At 41.6% G+C, this 16,497-nt stretch overlaps 1 protein-coding gene across 1 annotated transcript; it reads left to right on the top strand.

Annotated features, from left to right (window-relative positions):
• Positions 1–1,346: 1,346 nt before the first annotated feature.
• On the top strand, positions 1,347–3,935 carry GPR132 (G protein-coupled receptor 132). The gene has a single exon (XM_064659369.1). The coding sequence runs from the start codon at positions 1,508–1,510 to the stop codon at positions 2,606–2,608; it is 1,101 nt and encodes a 366-aa protein (XP_064515439.1). The 5' UTR covers positions 1,347–1,507; the 3' UTR covers positions 2,609–3,935.
• The last annotated feature ends 12,562 nt before the right edge of the window (positions 3,936–16,497 follow it).

Here is a 16,497-nt window from a genome sequence, read left to right as displayed (position 1 = left end):
TTGACCTGCTTTTGCCACCCCAGGGACTGGTCTTGCCCACATGGAGGGGAAGAGATGCAGGAGACAATCCCACTGCACTTCTTCCCCTTGGTCTGCTTGAGATGGGCCCGAACAAGCAATAAATAAATGTTAGAGGCTGCTAAAAGCTTCCCCCCTGCATGAACTCAGGGTTAAAAAAATTGCACACACATAGTGTGGACTGTGAAAGCTCATGTGCCTCCTCTGTCTGAAGGGACTGTTTCTGCCAACGCATCTCCTTGTGGAGTTAGCAGGATTTAGTTACCCTGGAGTAGGTGTTCACCCATAAGAGAATCCCCAAAATATTAAGCCAGACAAGACCTCTTTTTATCAAGAATGTTATACAGTGGACATCTTCAACTCATAAATAGAGCAAAATACAATTTTTAAGGTCACACACCACCATTACGGCACACCCACCTCCATATTTCTCTGTTCCCTTGGAGAATACTTCTGCATGGAAATCATCCTGTGTCTTTGTCTTAGCACTGCTTAACACAACCCAAATGCCACATCTGCTTTTGTGTATGGTCATCTTGAAAAGGTGGAGATTTTTGTAACCACTCCTGTTCAAAGAGCATCAAATTTCTTTGCCTCCATCTCTTAAACATGTATATTCTTCTCTTTGGTCTTGTCTACATCCTCTAACTGCCCTTATTTCCTGTTGTTTCCCAGAGGTATCAAACAGATGTGGTTGGCAGTTTCACTGACTTTCTGTTATGGGTGTAGTATTGTACTACAAGTTTGTCTTCTTCAGCTGTTATTCTTTAAGAGGAGGGAGGAGAGAAGTGTGAATTAGACAGACCTGACCCACTATGTTGCAAGTGTGGAGGTACATACAAGAGGTCAGATTCTGGTTCCTGTATACCAGGTAGTCTCTGACACAACAGCACAGTTGGACTCGATGATCTTAGAGCTCTTTTCCAACCTTAACGATTCTATGATTCTGTGAACTACCACCACCCACTTTAGATGATTCCCCCACATGAGTGACGATAAATGTTACCTTCATTTGGAAGTCTGCCTCTGAAATCTCTGCAGTTTGCATTTTTTGTTACTCGGTTAAAAAAAATAAAATAATTGAAGACTAAGGCCCTCAATTTACTCTGGGAATTGTCTTTAGTAATTGATCAGCAGCTCAGTCTTATTTATGAGGCATGGTTTAGGAACAGTCTATGAAACCCCATTTAATTAGACAGACACCCTTTATATTAAAATGAAATTTCTTGTAGTCAAGAAATTCGTTGTGAAAACCAGCACTTTTTCCTGGAAGTAAATCAGACCTGACTCCCAGGGGGTCCCCACAGAAGACCAGCAGGACTTGGAAAACTTGCCTTAGATGCTTCCTCAAGCATCCCACTTGCTCCCCTGACATGTCAAGTGGGCACCTACGGGGCCACAACCTTTACTGACGCATTTTTAAGTGATACAATGCTAACTTTTCGCCTTGTCTTCTCATTCTCAGGAAACACCAGCTGGAACAAGAATAATGGAAGACTGTGTAGACACAAAAGATAACTCCACTTGCCCAGGAATTCCCTACGAAGAGAGCCAGCCACTCCTGGTTGCTGTTTACAGCATCGTTTTTGCCATAGGCCTTCCAGCAAATTGCTTAACTTCCCTGCTTACACTGGTACAAATCCAAAGGAATAAAATAATTGCCATCTACATTTTTAGTTTATCGTTGTGTGAGCTGATGTATATAAGTACCTTGCCTCTCTGGATTATCTATGTGCAAAACAGGCACAGATGGACCATGGGTGACACTGCTTGCAAAATAACAGGATTCATCTTTTTCTGCAATATATACATCAGCATTCTGCTTTTGTGCTGCATTTCTCTGGATCGTTACGTGGCATTAGTGTATCCTCTGGAATCAAGGGGGAGAAGAGGACAGAAAAAAGCCATCATAATAGTCTGTTTTCTTTTTGCTGTGGTTGCAGTAATCCACACTCCAGTATTTTACATGGAAGATGAGCAAAACCACACAAACAGAACCTGCTTTGAGACTGTGCCCCTTGGCATAAAATTGGCTTCTTTCAGCTTTGCTAGATTCCTATTTGGATTTGCCATACCCTTCACAATCCTCATTTTCACAAACTACAAAATTTTTCAAATTACAAAAAGTAGCAGCAGCTTGACTTGTCACCAAAAAGCCAAAGTGAAGTATCTGGCTATTGCCATTATTGTAATTTTCCTGATCTGCTTTGCTCCCTACCATGTGGTACTCATAATAAGAGCCATACACTTCATGTTTAATCAGAATTGCCCATGTCCATTTGAAAGAAAGATATATTCAATTTTTACAGTGTTTCTCTGTTTAGGCACTGCAAATGGTGTTGCTGATCCAATCATCTACGTGCTGGTTAGTGAAAACATCAGAAGAGATTGTTACAGGAGCCTGAGGAGATGGAGATTGAACTCATCCAAGCTAAATTCATCCATTAATCACAAGACTGAGAGCAGAAAATCAAAAATACAAGAAGAATCAGAGGAAGAAGGGCAAAGGGAAGAAAACAAAGAACTAACAGATTCGTCCAACATTCAAAAGACCTGTACTAGTGGCAGAGACCAAGAAGGTGGCAGCTAGCAGGTAGATGTTGAAACAAATAAGTAGTTTCCAGTGCCAGCTGCAGGCTGCAGACTGTAGGACACAAGTATTTCCATGCTCACATCATCTTGCATGTCCCGCATGGGTCAGCAACTCCTCGAGGACACTACGGGAGCAATAATTCTTATTTCTTCTGTTTGTCTCCTACAATAAACTTTGCCCACCAGTATCATCGGTGAGAATATTGCTTTGCTAAGGATTACGTGGAATAAACCGAGTAATTTACTTCGACTCAAATTGAAATCTTAAAAGCTTATTTTTTTGACTGATTCCTTTGCTCACATGAGGTAAAATCAGTTTTGTCATCTGAGCAAAAAAAAAAAAAACCAACCTACTGCTGAGGAGAACAACATGTCTTTCCTATGGTTGACATTTTTGCTTCTTGAGGAGGAACATGTTCAGAGTCTCATAAATGCACTCTGCTGTTACTGTTTGTGGTTAACCAGTGGAAAATATTAAGAATGAGTAAGTCTTTCAACGAGAGCCTTGAAAATGTTTCCCATAGTTCTGTATGCATTGCACATTCTGGGGGAATTAGAGGGCAAAACAGTGGCCTGGTAACACAGAATGACAGTACTGGTGCTGACAAGTACTTAGTCAAGATCCCCCACTGTCCTGAAATTCTTAAAATGTACAATTCTAAAGCTTGACGCTTTACAATTAGTAAATTTTACTTGTTTTGCAGCCAAACCTAGAATGCACTGACACATATAGAAAACTTAGACATTTCCAAGTGGAGCCAGGGACTCTTTTATGCCATCTCTGAACATTTGTTGAGCTTGTGTTTCATTTCTGAATAAGCTAACACTGTCTATAAAAGAGGCAAGTGCCTTACTGGCATGGAAGGGCTGGCAGCCTGGAGAGCACAGCCCTTTCTCCCCATAGCTGGGAACTCCCTTGGACATGCTGGAGGTGCACACAGGAGACCACCCTGCAGCAAATTTCTTATTGATGCTATTAATAACTTACTGATAGTAGTTCCCTGTGCCTCCAAACCAGAATTTAAAAATTAAGAATTGTACAAATATGGCAATAAATGCTTCTTCATATTTTTATGTGATCCAACAGACAAAGATCATGAGTCAATCTGAGTACGAGTTTGTAAAGTGTTTCACAGCATCATTTTGTTTCATCTGTAATTTTGTATTTCTGTGATATTTTAAAACTTATTTGTTCATATTTTTTAATTGAACTAGTATTAGCCAATGTTAATATTAATGTAAATACATTTTTTTAATATATTAAAATTGCCATTGATATTTCTATATATTATGTTTTATTCTTATACTCGTTTGGAAAGAAATATTGTGCCAAAATGAAATTTCTTCAATTCATTATATTTATTACATGTTTCTTTTTTTATTACCATTATTTAATTGCTCCTCTGGTATCTACATATTAAATGTTTTTTCCTCAAAATAGCTCATATAATACTAAATTGGAAAAATGTGAAGTTCTGTTGAGATGCTAATCAACAAATTCTGTGTTTCTATTTTCATACACATCTCAGAAATCAAATTCTCTGAGGTATCAAGAAGAGATCAGAATACCAGAATGTCTGTAACTTTGCTGAAAATCAAACTTTCAGCAGCAGCTGAATACAGCCCCAACACTGGTGACACATTTCTGAAGATGCAAATGGAAACTGCCCCAGCCTCAGGATTTTCACAGTCTAAATGTAAACTCTGATGAATAATATCAGCGAATTTAGAAGAAACCAGAGGAACAGGCTTCTGAACTGATTGAAATGGATGCAAATTAGATATTGACCTCAGTGAATTTAAAAATCTCTCTGATGTTTTTCCTTTGATAAATAGTGAGTGTCTAGAAAGGTGATTGTCCCGCTCTACCCAGCACTTGTGCAGCCTCAGCTCAAGCCCTTTGTTGCAGTTTTCAGATCCACGATACAAAAAGATATAAAGCTATCAGAGTGTCCAAAGGAGGGCTACAGAGACAGTGAAGGGGCTAGAGGGGAAGTTGTAGGAGGAGTGACTGAGGTCACTTGATGTGTTCAGCCCACAGAAGAATGAGATCTCACAATGGGAAGCAGAGGGGCAAGTACTAATATCTTGTCTCTGGTGACCAGTGATAGGACCCAAGACGAAAGCATGAAGTTGTGTCAGGGGAGGTTTAGGCTGGATTTAGAAAAAGGTTCTTCACCCAGAGGGTGGTTGGGCACTGCAACAGGCTCCCCAGGGCAGTGGTCATGGCCCCAAGCCTGACAGAACTCAAGGAGCATTTGGGCAATGCTCTCAGGCATGTGGTGTGACTATTGGGGATGGTCCTGCACAGGGCCAGGAGTTGGACTTAATGATCCTTGTGGGTCCTTTCCCACATGGGATATTCTGTAATTCTATGAACCAACATTAGAGCTCAGTGCCATAGATGCAAGGGACAGGGATTATCAGGATCTGATGCAACAGTTGTAATTCTTTTGCCTCACTGAAGTTACATGCTGTTCTAAATTACTATATCATTATGCATCTTCTCTTAAAGAAAATCACTGGAATTTCTTTGTTCAGACACACTCTGAACCAAAAGCCTCAGAAGTGGCAAAGACCCATGCAGTCTGATCTAACTTGGAAATTTACCCAGATAATCTCCAGAAGTGTTTTCCAAATAATTCTGTGACAGATTACTGAAAGTATTGGGGGCCAGGTATCAAGCAATGTATCCACATGGAAGAACCACCAATCCTGACTTCTTTGGATAAACAGAAAAGCAGCTTTACAGCTGAGAGAGGACATATAGAAATGTTATTTTGTGTTGTTAAAATATCCCATCAGACAAACTTTATGTTTCTTATCCAATAAATTAAAGCATGTGATCTGTTTTGTCAGAAAGTATCTGACTGTGCCACACAGGCAAAGAAAAGGTCTCAGCATTGGGACACATGTAAGAGACTCAGCAAAGGGCACTACCCATGTCAGAGCAGATCTAAGGGGTGGACTGACTGTGTGGGTCTTTCCACCCTTTCCTCTTGCAGAGACATCACCCTGCAGTGGGCCTGCAGGGACTGCTTCGTGCTGTGAAGAAAGGTTCACTTGCTACATCAGATCTGAATCTCAACACAGCTATTCGGATCCGTGCACAACCTACTCACTCAACTCAAGCTACAGGATGACTTGGAGAGTGTACAGAACCAAATCTAGGCTCTGCCTCCCAGTTTGGTCTTTACATGGTCAGGTCTTCACACATAAGGCTCAGAGCAGGTGAGCTGCTCATCGGTGTACGGGGTTGAGATTAGAAAATTTCACTCTCTTTTGTATTCAGCATTTACTAAAGTATAACTTCCATCATTTAAAGAAGAGTGGGCTACTGAATAAATAAAACATTATTTTATTTTTACATGTGTCTTAGACATTCATAATGTGCCTGAGAGATAAGTAGATTGCTGATTATTTTAAGTATGACTGTAAAGCGTGAAGTGAATAATTTCTGGCTATGAACTAGAGCTGGCCAAACTAGTTTTTGCAGACAATACATCTGATCTGTTTGCTTATTCATCAATTTCTGCTGTTTCTAAAGACTGCAATTTTTTATGTAAATGTTTGGGGTAAGTCACTTACAAAATTCTATTTCTGACTAAGAAATACTTTCTGTATTAAATTTTCTGTAAATAATGTTCTGTCTTAAATTTTGCTTCAAGAGGACAGTTACACAAAAGAGGCAAAACCCGATATGAATTAACTCAGATTCTGTGTGTGATACAGTTTCATCTGCAGTTGGTGACCTTGTAGCTGGTCTCATTTAGTTCCTGCTCTCATGTACAACCCCATATCGAATCTTTGTTGGGTACTGAGTGATGAAACCTAATCATAGCCAGTCTTTCAAAAATATCCAAAATCTAATGGCTTTTCTTTGTGAGCATATTGTCATTCTACAGCTCACACTGTGGGACATGTCTTTTAGGAAACTTCCTCTATGTAGTGAAATGATGACAAAGTTCCCTGACAGGTTGGAATACCTGTCTTATTTTCAAACCAGCACAAACCAAAGGCAGCAAAATAAGGGTGGAGGGATTGCATCAGAGAGAGGCAACCCTTTTTTTAACCGCCTTGGTATGCAGGGAAGCATACAGCTGTCAGCATCCCCAAAGTTGGATCTCCCAGTATGTCTTCTGCAACTGATGTATAGAGGATGTAATACCTACCACTCCTCTGCCTTCTGAGGTGGTTTTCACTCCTCTGCACTCCCTCTTTCCCTGCAAAATGAACCTTTGCACAGGAGAGGGCGCTTATATTTGCAGCAGGGGGATGTAGCATGGCCTCATGATTCAATCTTCAAGTGACAAGAATATGAAGCATAAAATGAGAACTCTGTTATCCCAAATGGGACTAACACTAATATCGTGGTAATAGATGTTAGTAGCTGCCATCATGAGCTATTGGTAAGAAAGGGTGGGATGCTCAACTCATTATGTATCATCTGTAATTTGCATCATGGATAACTGCCGGGATTTTACTCTCTTACTCCATCCCGTAAGAAATGCTCTGAGGTAAGGAAGCAAAAAGCAGCCTTACAGACAGACAGAAAGTCTGCTGAAGAGAGATGATAAGGTACGTGGTAAGAATTTTATGAAATATCACATGAATATTGTCTACAAGAGCAAGCTCTCAGTACACCACAAAATGATCCATCCTGTTTGGTAATCTCAATCTGTGACAGGGCCTGTGCATTTCAGCCCTTGATCACAGAGCATCCCCTCTATGTTCAAAGGTCTGTCTCGAGATATTTTGTGGAGGGCAATGAAGAATCAAAGAGAAGAGAGATACTGTGGGAAAAAGGTGCTGTGTGATAAACAAAGTCCTGAAAAGCCTTTTAAACCTGAAGTCGCAGATGTTCTGTTCAAATATGCAAATATCCATGTTCAGAAAGCTACTTAGAAATGCAGCAGCGTGTATCACAGTTCCCCATCTGTAAAATGTGACACTTCTTCCCTTGAGCATTGTCTGGCTTCTCAGTTTAAAATACCAGCCCTTGTAGGAGATACTAGAAAGAGTGAGCAGGTGTGTGGTATGCATATTCAGAGCTTATTGCAATGGAGCAGTGAACAGCATGGAGGCAAATATAAGGTATTAAAGCACAAATTCTAATGAGTCAGCACTTTCAGGGTCAGATTCAAAGTACTTTATTTGCCTCTGTTTATGCTGGGACACCAGAAAAAAAATATGCAGACTTTCATTTTAACTTTGTGTCTCCTTCTGGTAACATGGGCAATCGACCCTTGAGGACTTTGCTGGGATTTTCTTCACTGGGATTTTCTTCTTTGGGATGTTTTGGTGTTTGGAGGTGTTTTGCTGTTTCCAAAATATGAGAGTGAAATTGATCTACAGAGTTGACTTCCAAACTGGAAAGTATCAGGGCCAAGTGCTCTTAAGGCTCATAGTACCTCTGGGTACAGGTAATGAAGACATCAGTAACACTAATGGCATTTGCTATTGCACTACTGTACACAATAGGCCCCCAGCAAAAATCTCCAACATCCTTAGTTCTTGGAGACCTATCCAAGTGGACTCTGCCTCTCTAGCTCTTCCCTTCCTGGCACTATTTTCATAGATTGGGAAGCACTTTCTTAGCACCAGATTTCTGGGATGAGTCTCTGACAATGTGAGTCTGATACACTTGAGACAACAGAACTATTCTTATTTATTTGAGCTTATCTATTTGATTAATTTGGGGGAAGTGGTTGCCTTACTTACATATGGTTGAGAAGACTAGGCTCACACTACCCACTACAGCTAGTTTTTATTATTGTATGCTTGACATTTATAGGTGGCTAGACAATATGTTTGATAAAGGATATTTAACGAGGTGTTATTAAAAAATCCTGCAATTCTCCATTTAGTTGCATGTACAGTTTCTGTCTACCTCTAATTCTTTTGTTCAACTCTGCCCTAAAATAAGGCTTAGGAAAATGGACAGTCCTCAGCTCTCAGTGGAATGGTACAGTTCACTGCACCGCTGGCAGTGACTGCTCTGTCCTAAGGGAACGCACAAGCCTCAAACTAAACTCAGGACTGGACACAGCAATATGCAAAAGGGAAGAAAAATGTACATTAAACAACGAGGGAACTCAGGGATATCACTGACTTCTTGTTGTCTTGACCTGTGGGAATGGCCAATCAACAAAAGTCAGGAGATTCCAGGCAGGTCAAGAACAAATCTCAAGTTTCTATCAGAAACAAAGGGGCGAATGGGGAACTTCCTCTGTGCACAAGGGTGTGAAGCAGATACAGGCAGACTGTAATGTCGTAAAGATTTGATGGGAAACTAAAGGTCAGAAGGCCACTTCAGTATCCACAAAATCAGAATTAAAAGTCATTTTGTAACTCAGCACGGGGCTTTCCCTAATGAGAGGCTGAGTGGACCCTGCTTGCTTTTTTAAAGGATGAGTCATTCCCTCTTCTGACCAGAAATATTCCCCTCTCATGAGAAGGGAGAAGCTGGAAATTATAATAAATATTTTTCTTTTTGTTTTCTTAGAATTCAGTTTCAGATATTAGGACCAGTAAAATTCCAAGATGATAAATAACAATGTACAAGGGAAAATCCAAGAAAATAACTTTTTTTTTTTTTTGTAAACTCTGGAGATACTGAAACTCACTACAAGTAAATCAACCTGAAGTTAAACCAAAGCTGTGAAAACAGACCTCCTCCTCCTCCTCCCTGAAGGCTGTGAAAAATTAAATGTGAATCTGAACTTCTTTTGCTGGACCATAGTTTCAGATCATAATGACTTCAAACCCCCAGAATTTGGAGAATTTGGGGGTTTTTTAAGGTAGAAATGTAGCTTGAGTATATTATACAATGTAAAGCAATATTAATATATAACCCTGACCTGTCCATCCTCCAGTATCATATCTAATTGACCAGCATGAAGAAAAGCTTTTTGAAAGCAACATATCACTGAAATATTCAACATAACAGTCATGTATGGGTTGCAAGTCTACTGCCTCTATTGTGAACCACGCAGAAGTTCCATCTCAGAAATTACACTGAGAGGTTAATTTCCCCTTTCTATATTCCGACTTCTGTTTCGGATAAATTTCTTTGTGTTTTCCAGTGTAATTCAAGTCCTGATCTCTTTTTCAAGTCACGGGATGATGTTTTTCCAGGGGTTTGGTGTAGTCACAAGAGGGCACCAGACTCTACCCTATTTCTCCTGCTGGGCATGGTGGACTTCACAGTAGAAGAAAAAACATGAATAACGCTCATATCTCTTAAGTTCACGTCCTGTAATCATAAGTTTGTAAGACTTCGTGCTGCTCGGTAGAACAGTTCGTACAGATGTGTGTGTGTGTGTGTGTGTGTGTGTGTGTGTGTGCTGTTGATTGCTGCTGAGCCAGACACAAAACGGGGTTATAATATTTATCCAAATATGGCAGAAACACTCAACCTTTTCCAAATGATGGCTACAAACAGGCTGAAAAAAGAAGTAAAAAACCCAAAAAAAAAACCAGAATTGAAAACAAGCAGGAAAGTCATGGGGAGAAAAAGAGAGAGAGAATTCCCTTGCACTAAAATAAAAAATGGAGGATGATGGAAGTTGCCAGGATCTGTCCGTGATTCCCTGGAGAGCATGTAAGTGGCAGAAGGCAAAGAGATCATCTAAGACATTCAGCTGAGGAGCCCCATGCAGTATCTAAACACCCAGCAAATTCTGAACAACTCTTTGATGAGCCCCACTTTGCCTCCCTGCCTCAGCAAACCACTCTCCACATCATCCTGCACCACTGCTCATTGCAGCTCTGGTGACTTTATCCCAAGTCTACTGGCATTTGGTGCTATCTGTAAATAATGCCAATCAAAATATTATTCCATTAACATTAGACATGTTGAAATGATTGCTGGGAAACCACTGGCTACTGACAGACCACTAGAAGACATGAATTAACATTCCTTTATTGCTACAAAAGTCAAAGCTGTCATTCCCATCGAGGTGCAGGATCAGATCAGAGAACAAGACGAGCTCACAGACTGCTATCTGTGTTCATACTCATAGTTCTAATTGAGTTAACCCTTTAACCAGACAAGGCGTACACAGGCTTTAGCAATTATTCTCTTAGGAAAAAATAGTGTTAGAAAAAAAAATCACATTTTTAATATGCTTTTTCAAGTCTTCGTTTACCTAATTCTTATGAACATTTTCTGATACCTTCAATAAATTATAATTGCTATGTTGTTACTATATTTTAGGACATATTTTTTCTTATAGACTATGCAATTCTACTAAGCCAACATCAAATCAACATCAGTAATAATTTGTGGATACAGTACATTTTCCATTTAACCTATGGATTCACCAAACCCTCCAGTAAAATTTGGACACAATCCAAACACTCCAACAAGTCATCACAGCCTTCATCTACTCTTCAAGGAGCACAGAGGGTCATTTTAACTTGCAGATAAAGCTTTAATTTCTATAACTAGCATAATTTTCTTACTGACGCTTAATTTTATTCTCCTTACTATTTGTGATGGATCTAAAGAAAATCACATTTCTGGTTTGGAAAATGTAAAACAACTAATGCTGTCAACAGCTTGTTACTGAAGTCTCAACTACCAGAACTGTTACTGCATATTAACCTCAGTGTTCTTATTCTTCTGCTTTTTCCCCCCTAGATTTCATGGTCCAAATGCTTACCAACTTTAAGGCAAGCTTAAAAATAAACAACCGACCTATATAATCTTAAAAGTTTTGTTAGCTTTAACTGTGCTTTTGAATTATAACTCTCCAGTTTGGCATGACTGCAGTAATTAGTTTCCCATTGGTATTGTAATTTTCAAGGATACGGCTTCTAGGAACAGCACGGTGCCTTCCAAAAGGCTGGTTTCAAGAGCAAAACACTGTAATATCAAAAGATGCAGAACAGCAAAGGTGCAAGCTGCAAATCTGGCCTAAAAGATCTGAAAGCCACTCTCTAATGTATGTTCAAGGATATATGAAAAAAGAATTATTCATTAACTTCTTCAGCTTGCAACTGCTTCAGGCTATTTTGTTCTTACAGTATCTGCAGTTTCAAAGGAAGGTAGAGCTGGTGGGGGAGAAAAGATCTTCACACGCCCAGCACAAACACATTCATCAGAAACAGACTAACTCCCAAGGTGAAAATATGGTACTTAGCTGGCTGCAGAGAAAGGAATACCTTGTATCGTGACAGGCTGCACATGGGTTTTGAGCCTGTGGGTGCTATTTAATAGTAGATGCTTAGTTGCTATAGCAACTGTCATAGCCTATGGTATTTATGCTTAGATATGGAACACATATTTTAAGCAGCACCAGATAACATGGCACTCAAGTGTCCAAAATGTATGTTTAAAAGAAAAGCCCTATTAAGAAGTAGGCGTGTTCCTCTAGTTATTAAAAATCCTTTTAGGGCAGCACTTTTGCAACAACAAAACAATCTCGTCCCTCACAAACACAAACCAGAACTACCATGATGATCCAGGAGAGGGCTTAGAAGCCTTAAAATAAAACCCCAAACATCGTTCAGCACTTTAAAATCCATCTTTGTTGATTGCTGGTACATAATCTGGAAATTTTTGCTGTTTGGTTCAGTGCATGGGGCTCTGTCACTGGAGGTTCCCATTGCCCTTAACTTGGTGTCATCCAGGCTTTCTTCCTCCCGCCCTCTACAACACCAGCTCTTGGCCTCTGCCTGCCAGGGCACGTACACAGTATTTGTGGTGTCACAGATGGAATTTCCCAAGTTTACTTCGTAGCCCTTTTGGTTTTGTAGCTTTGTAGCCCCTTTGTAGCTTTGCATCTCACCCACCATGTAGAATCCCTTCTCTGAACTGTCTGGCAACTCTAAATCTTGCTGAAAACACTTTTTTAATTTTTATTTTGTCACATCCTGCTGGTTTAGGAGCATAAAGAAATAGAGTAACAGGAGGGCACTCTTCCTTTCAGGTTCTTTCCACTGTAAGAGGAAACTGATGGTCAGTGATTTCAACACCTACCTGCACATGAGGGATCTTTAACTCCAACACAATACTTCAGCCAGGCAGGCTAAGAAAGTTTGTGGACTAGAACAAGCTTAACAGCTTCCCTGTGTCCTGTTTCCACTCTATTTCCTGCAGTCAAAACATACTAATACCACTTCTTAGCAATTTATTATGGGTTCCATAAAGTTACTTGCTGGCTTGGGTAAACACAACAGTCCTGCTTTTAGCTCACAGAGTATCTTAGTCTGTACAAGTTCTTACAAAGAACTCTTTTCTTGGTTCATGTCATCCCTAATCCCCCTGGCCTCCTAGTAGATAGATCAGATACCCACAGCCATAAAACCTAAGGCCTGAGGCTGGTGGCCTGAGGCAGACAGATTTCTGCCTAAGAAGGGATTTGCTTTGCCATTGTTGTGCTGACAGCCACACACCCCCTCCCATCACCTGCCTGCTACTGCTCTTTAGCTTCTCGCCAGCACAAACACCCAGCTGAGCCAATACTGCCATATTCAGACATGTATTAGCTGGTGTGTGGATTAGCTGGTGTGATGAGTGCTCTGACTATGCTATTCTCATTTTGTAGGCCACTAACATTTGATGCCAGCATCATTATCATCCAACATCAGGCTACAGTTAGCCCGCAAATGTTCACTCGCTTGCTATGAGCTTTGGTTTGTTTTATAGGCCTGCTGTTCTTTGTCCAACCCCTCCTGGAAGAGCAAGAGCCCTTCCAGGCTCAGAGCAGCAAAGGAGAAGCTTACCCTCACTGAAGGCTGAACAGAACTTCCAGCCACCTCTGTCGATCCACACATTAACACACTGTAACAAGACAAACATGCTTTCTCTTAAATTCAGTGCACTGCGGTTGCAGTGAAGTCGTATCCTGTACCTGGCTTATGGGGCCCAGCTGAGCTGCTACTACAGGCTTATTTCTTAGGAAACAGCGACATTTAATTACCCTCCTTAGCCTTTCTTCCATCTGCCTCTGGATTTTTTAGGCTAGCTCTGCTGCAGGAATGTGCTTGCCTGCAGAAGCACTCAGGACTGTTTCATAATGCTGCCTATCTGAGAGGTAATCAGAATTTGCCAGGTTGGGCTTAAAAAAATAGCACATTTAGGAGTGGGCCTCCTGCCCTACACTGGAGCCAAATTAAAAAGACAAACATATCTTAAATGCTTTAATCAAACAATAATTATGAGAGAAACAATACAGACTCAGAGCAAGTCCACATTGTCTTTAGCAGGCAGAGGCAAGCAAGCTCCGTCCCCGTTCTGAACCAGTGGGATCACAGCCAAAAAACTCTTCCAAACCACAAGCAGTTGTGCCGGTAAAGCACAGAGCTTGAGCTAACACACCTTGTCTCCCAGTTAGAGTCGCCAGCCAGAGCACAGCACTGTGCTGACGACAGCTCACAGCTTCCAGCTCAGGGCTGAGTCATGTCTGGTTCCTTTTTTTTTTTTTTTTTTTTTTTTTTTTGTCTTTCAAAAGCGCAGTTTCAGCCCTGCTCCTGGACACTGAGTTTGTGTTACTTTCTGAGGTTTTATAAACACTATCCAACTCAAAATCGGCCTTCTCGTCACAGCCGATGTGCGAAAGTCTGGCCAGCACAGCAGGGGCTGAGCAGTCCTGAGAAAGGAGCAGCAAAGCTCCCGACGCATCAAACACAGCACAGCACAGACTTGTCCAGAAGGGAAGGAAGGGGGCTGGGACGGAGGGAGGGAGCAGTGGCTGCTTTCCAACGAGCATGGCACGCAGGTCACACCACCCTGTACCAGCCACCGCCGGAGGAAGGGGCTGGCCAGGGCTCCCGGCAGCGCAGGCGGGCTGTGGGATGGGGAGAGCCAGAGCCGGCTGCCAGCACAGCTCCCGCAGCCGCTGATGCTCCGCTCCGAGGAGGCGGCGCGGCTGGAGCTTGTGCACACACGCAGCGCTCACAGATCGGAGCCAGGCCCGTCCTTCATCCCTGCGGAGCACCAGCCAACAGCTGCCCAGCCAAGGGAAGGGGCCGAGGGCAGCAGCTCCACTCGACACAGTCCTCCAGCTCAATGAAGCCCCACCACATGCTGAGGATCTGCTTGGAGAGGTCAAGGCGATGCCTGTTCCTGTTAAACCAGCCCTGTACCTTCTGTTTCAGGCAAAGAAGAGCATCCCATTCATATTTTATACAGGTTGCCAGTGCTTTTAAATCCCTTTAGAACTGTCACTCACTCTGAAGGTTTTACTGGGTGTCAGTGGTGACCCGACTTCGCAGGACAGACCTACTGAGCTGGTTTGCATCATTTTCCCTGTCCCCCGTGTTATTCATTTCATCAGCAGGTAGGCTGCTCTGCAGTGTCTCACTAGGTGCAATGCCTCTCAGTTGTCTAGAAGTTTTGGGTCGATACTCTGAATTACCTTCCCATTTAAAAGTTGCCGGACACTTCTAACCAGTAATTCCCTCCTTTCTTTGCTTTTCTTTGTATGCAGTTATTTTCTTCATTTTTCATTTCCCCTGCCAGGTTGTTTTGTAGACATCTCTGTCCAGCACAGCCCTGCGCTTTGTCTCTCAAACTTTAACTTTGGCATCAGTTTTCCTTTTGCTTGCAGATTATCTTAGCTGCAAAAGTTTCCCCAGATGAGATAGCTTTCTCAATATATAAATATCTCTTTGGAAAATTACCAGGTTTTCATCTGTTCTTTTTAACTGTGGTGTTAAAATTTCATTTACTGAAACCAGTAGGAGAGTGAAAACTTTTAGAGTGTAGCTAAAATTTGATTGTTCTCTTTATTATACTGTGGTTATAATTAAATTAAATTGTTTTTAACTCTAGTTCTATCGGAGATTGTTTGCTCTCTAGTAAATACTTCAGGCTATTTTGTTTTGCATAGGTCTGTCCAGATTTTTCCATTTTGAGTTTTCGAGGTTTTTTTCTCCCATATGTGAGATGTGAGAGTTGTTTTCTCCTGAGAATAATCAAATCTCATCATATCTTGATGAGACATCAATAGTTTCTCAGCTTTTCAAAGAAAATGGAGAGCATTTCACAATTTTTCTTTCACTGGTTTAATCAGAAACATAGATGATGTAGTTCTTAAGCCATAAGACATCCTCTTGTTTCATGAGGTTACTGGGGGGGGAACCCACAAACAAAACAGTCAAGATCCTGTCATTGTAGCTAATCAGAAGAAAAAAAAAAAGGGGGGGGATAAGGAGAGGGGACTTAAGTACCTTACTGTATAGATGATGCTATCACTACAAAGAGCCAAGCAAATGAACTCTTCTAGCAGTGATCCTCCAGGGAACAGCCCTCATACTGCCTCGAGAGGGGCCTCCATGGAGGCTCAAAGGTTCTTGCAGGATTTGTTGTGGGAACACCTATTTGAATTCCTGCCGAGCTAGGGCTGCCAGGGGGCTGTGGGGGGATGGTCAGGCCCTGCTGCTGGCTGTGAGAGGTGGTGGCTTGCCGGAGTGCACTGAGAGGGAGCCCTAGGTCTGCTCCAGGAAGATGCTGAGAGTGTCTGGAGCGATGACTCCTGGAGTGACTGCGGCAGTCCTGACAAACCAGGGACTGTTTTTAGGAAGGACCGTGCCAGACAGGAATGTGCTTTTTCCAGATATTTTTCACACCAATCATCTTTTGCTTCACAAGTGATTTAGATCTTGCCAGGATTACATCTTGGCTGACTGCATGTTGGGGATTAAATTAAGTTTACTTATAGAATTTTAGACATTAGTAGTCTAGGGTTAAGTTTAATTGTAACTTGCTTACAGCTTAGCATGAGTGGGCCCTGGTCAAAGCCTGGGAACTTTAAATGCATTGTTTGTTAGCATGGAGAGCTAAGCAGGGGAGTAAACAGAGAAAGACTATCTTCAGATAAGGTTGAAGCCCTGGAGGGCCCCAAGCTGGAAGAAAAGAACAATTAATGGCCTGCCCAC

The sequence above is a fragment of the Pseudopipra pipra genome, chromosome 6 (genome assembly GCF_036250125.1).
Source record: "Pseudopipra pipra isolate bDixPip1 chromosome 6, bDixPip1.hap1, whole genome shotgun sequence".
NCBI lineage: Eukaryota > Metazoa > Chordata > Aves > Passeriformes > Pipridae > Pseudopipra > Pseudopipra pipra.
Note: the sequence above shows the minus strand (reverse complement) of the source record. Positions and strands in the feature narration are given on the sequence as shown.